Raw genomic sequence first — 1,110 nt, 5'->3', positions numbered from 1 at the left:
ACACAAGCGTCAACCACAGCGAGCGGCTTAAAACTCAGGATTTCTTTTCAGTTTTACTTTGATACAAAGTCAGACGAGAGCGCGTCTTAATAATCATATTTCAGGTAATCTCGTTTCAGCTTCATACTCTGTGAGTAGCTTTGCATGATTTACAGCTCAACAGTATTTCTGTTCTTTGTTATTTGCATGGTTAATCTTTGCAGCGGTGGAAGATGGTAAGAAGTGTAATTAGAAGGCCTTGTTGTTGTTGCGTGTCTCCGCCCGTGTGTGGCGCTGTTGTGACACGTCTTTTATTCGCAGGTACATCCTCCACGCCAAGAAGACAGCATTCGTGGTGGAGCACGACTTCATCATGGCGACCTACCTGGCCGACAGAGTCATCGTGTTTGACGGGATTCCCTCCAAGAAGACTTCAGCCAACACGTAAGATGAACCGCCGAGTCTGAGCTGCTTCGTCAGCTCGCCGGCCGCCGCCACGGTAACGTGATGTTTGTTTTTTCAGGCCTCAGAGTCTGCTGGCTGGGATGAATCGCTTCCTGTCGCTGCTGGAGATCACATTCAGGAGAGATCCGAACAATTTCAGGCCGAGGATCAACAAACTCAACTCCATCAAGGTAACGCCACGACGACCATGTTTATTTGAATCTTTATTTAAACACGCTGACCATCACACACGGACGGACTCTTGACACGAAAACGCAGCACTGAACTAATAATATTAAAAAGTAACTTCTGGGTGTCGTTTCAGCCAGTCGTGCATTTCCTGATTTTGGTAACCTGTCACAGGTGCCGCTGCAGCCAGTTTGCTGACGCAGTTTATGATTGTAGTTGTTTTTATCGGCGCTTTAGTGACGTCAGTGCAGACGCTCAATGATCGTACTGAGGGGCACCTGTGTGAGGCTTCTTCTCCTCCTCCGGGGTGATGTGGAGGTTTTATGTCAGTGGTGACACATGACGAGTCCTCGCCCGTCAACACCGGTATAAATGATACGGAGCTGTAGTGATTTCATTGTGACCTGTGCCCTGCCTCACAGGTGTCAGGATGCACAGAGCTCCACACAGCAGAGTCCAGCTGTGATTGGTGCCGTGCTTCAGCCAGGCGGAAATCAG

General features: G+C 48.9%; 1 protein-coding gene across 1 annotated transcript in view; it reads left to right on the top strand.

Annotated features, from left to right (window-relative positions):
- LOC102303565 (ABC transporter E family member 1) overlaps positions 1-1,110 on the top strand; it is a gene marked incomplete at its 5' end in the record, with an annotated part of 5,240 nt that overhangs the window by 2,571 nt on the left and 1,559 nt on the right. The window contains 3 exons of the mRNA XM_042217901.1: positions 120-130; positions 236-423; positions 503-614. Coding sequence (XP_042073835.1) covers positions 120-130; positions 236-423; positions 503-614 — 311 coding nt within the window. The remainder of the gene's footprint in view (positions 1-119; positions 131-235; positions 424-502; positions 615-1,110) is intronic.

The sequence above is a fragment of the Haplochromis burtoni genome, unplaced genomic scaffold, assembly GCF_018398535.1.
Source record: "Haplochromis burtoni strain Fernald_Lab_line unplaced genomic scaffold, NCSU_Asbu1 Contig_3606, whole genome shotgun sequence".
Classification (NCBI taxonomy): Eukaryota; Metazoa; Chordata; class Actinopteri; order Cichliformes; family Cichlidae; genus Haplochromis; species Haplochromis burtoni.
The sequence above is the reverse complement of the archived record's forward strand: the minus strand, read 5'-3'. Positions and strand labels throughout refer to the sequence as shown.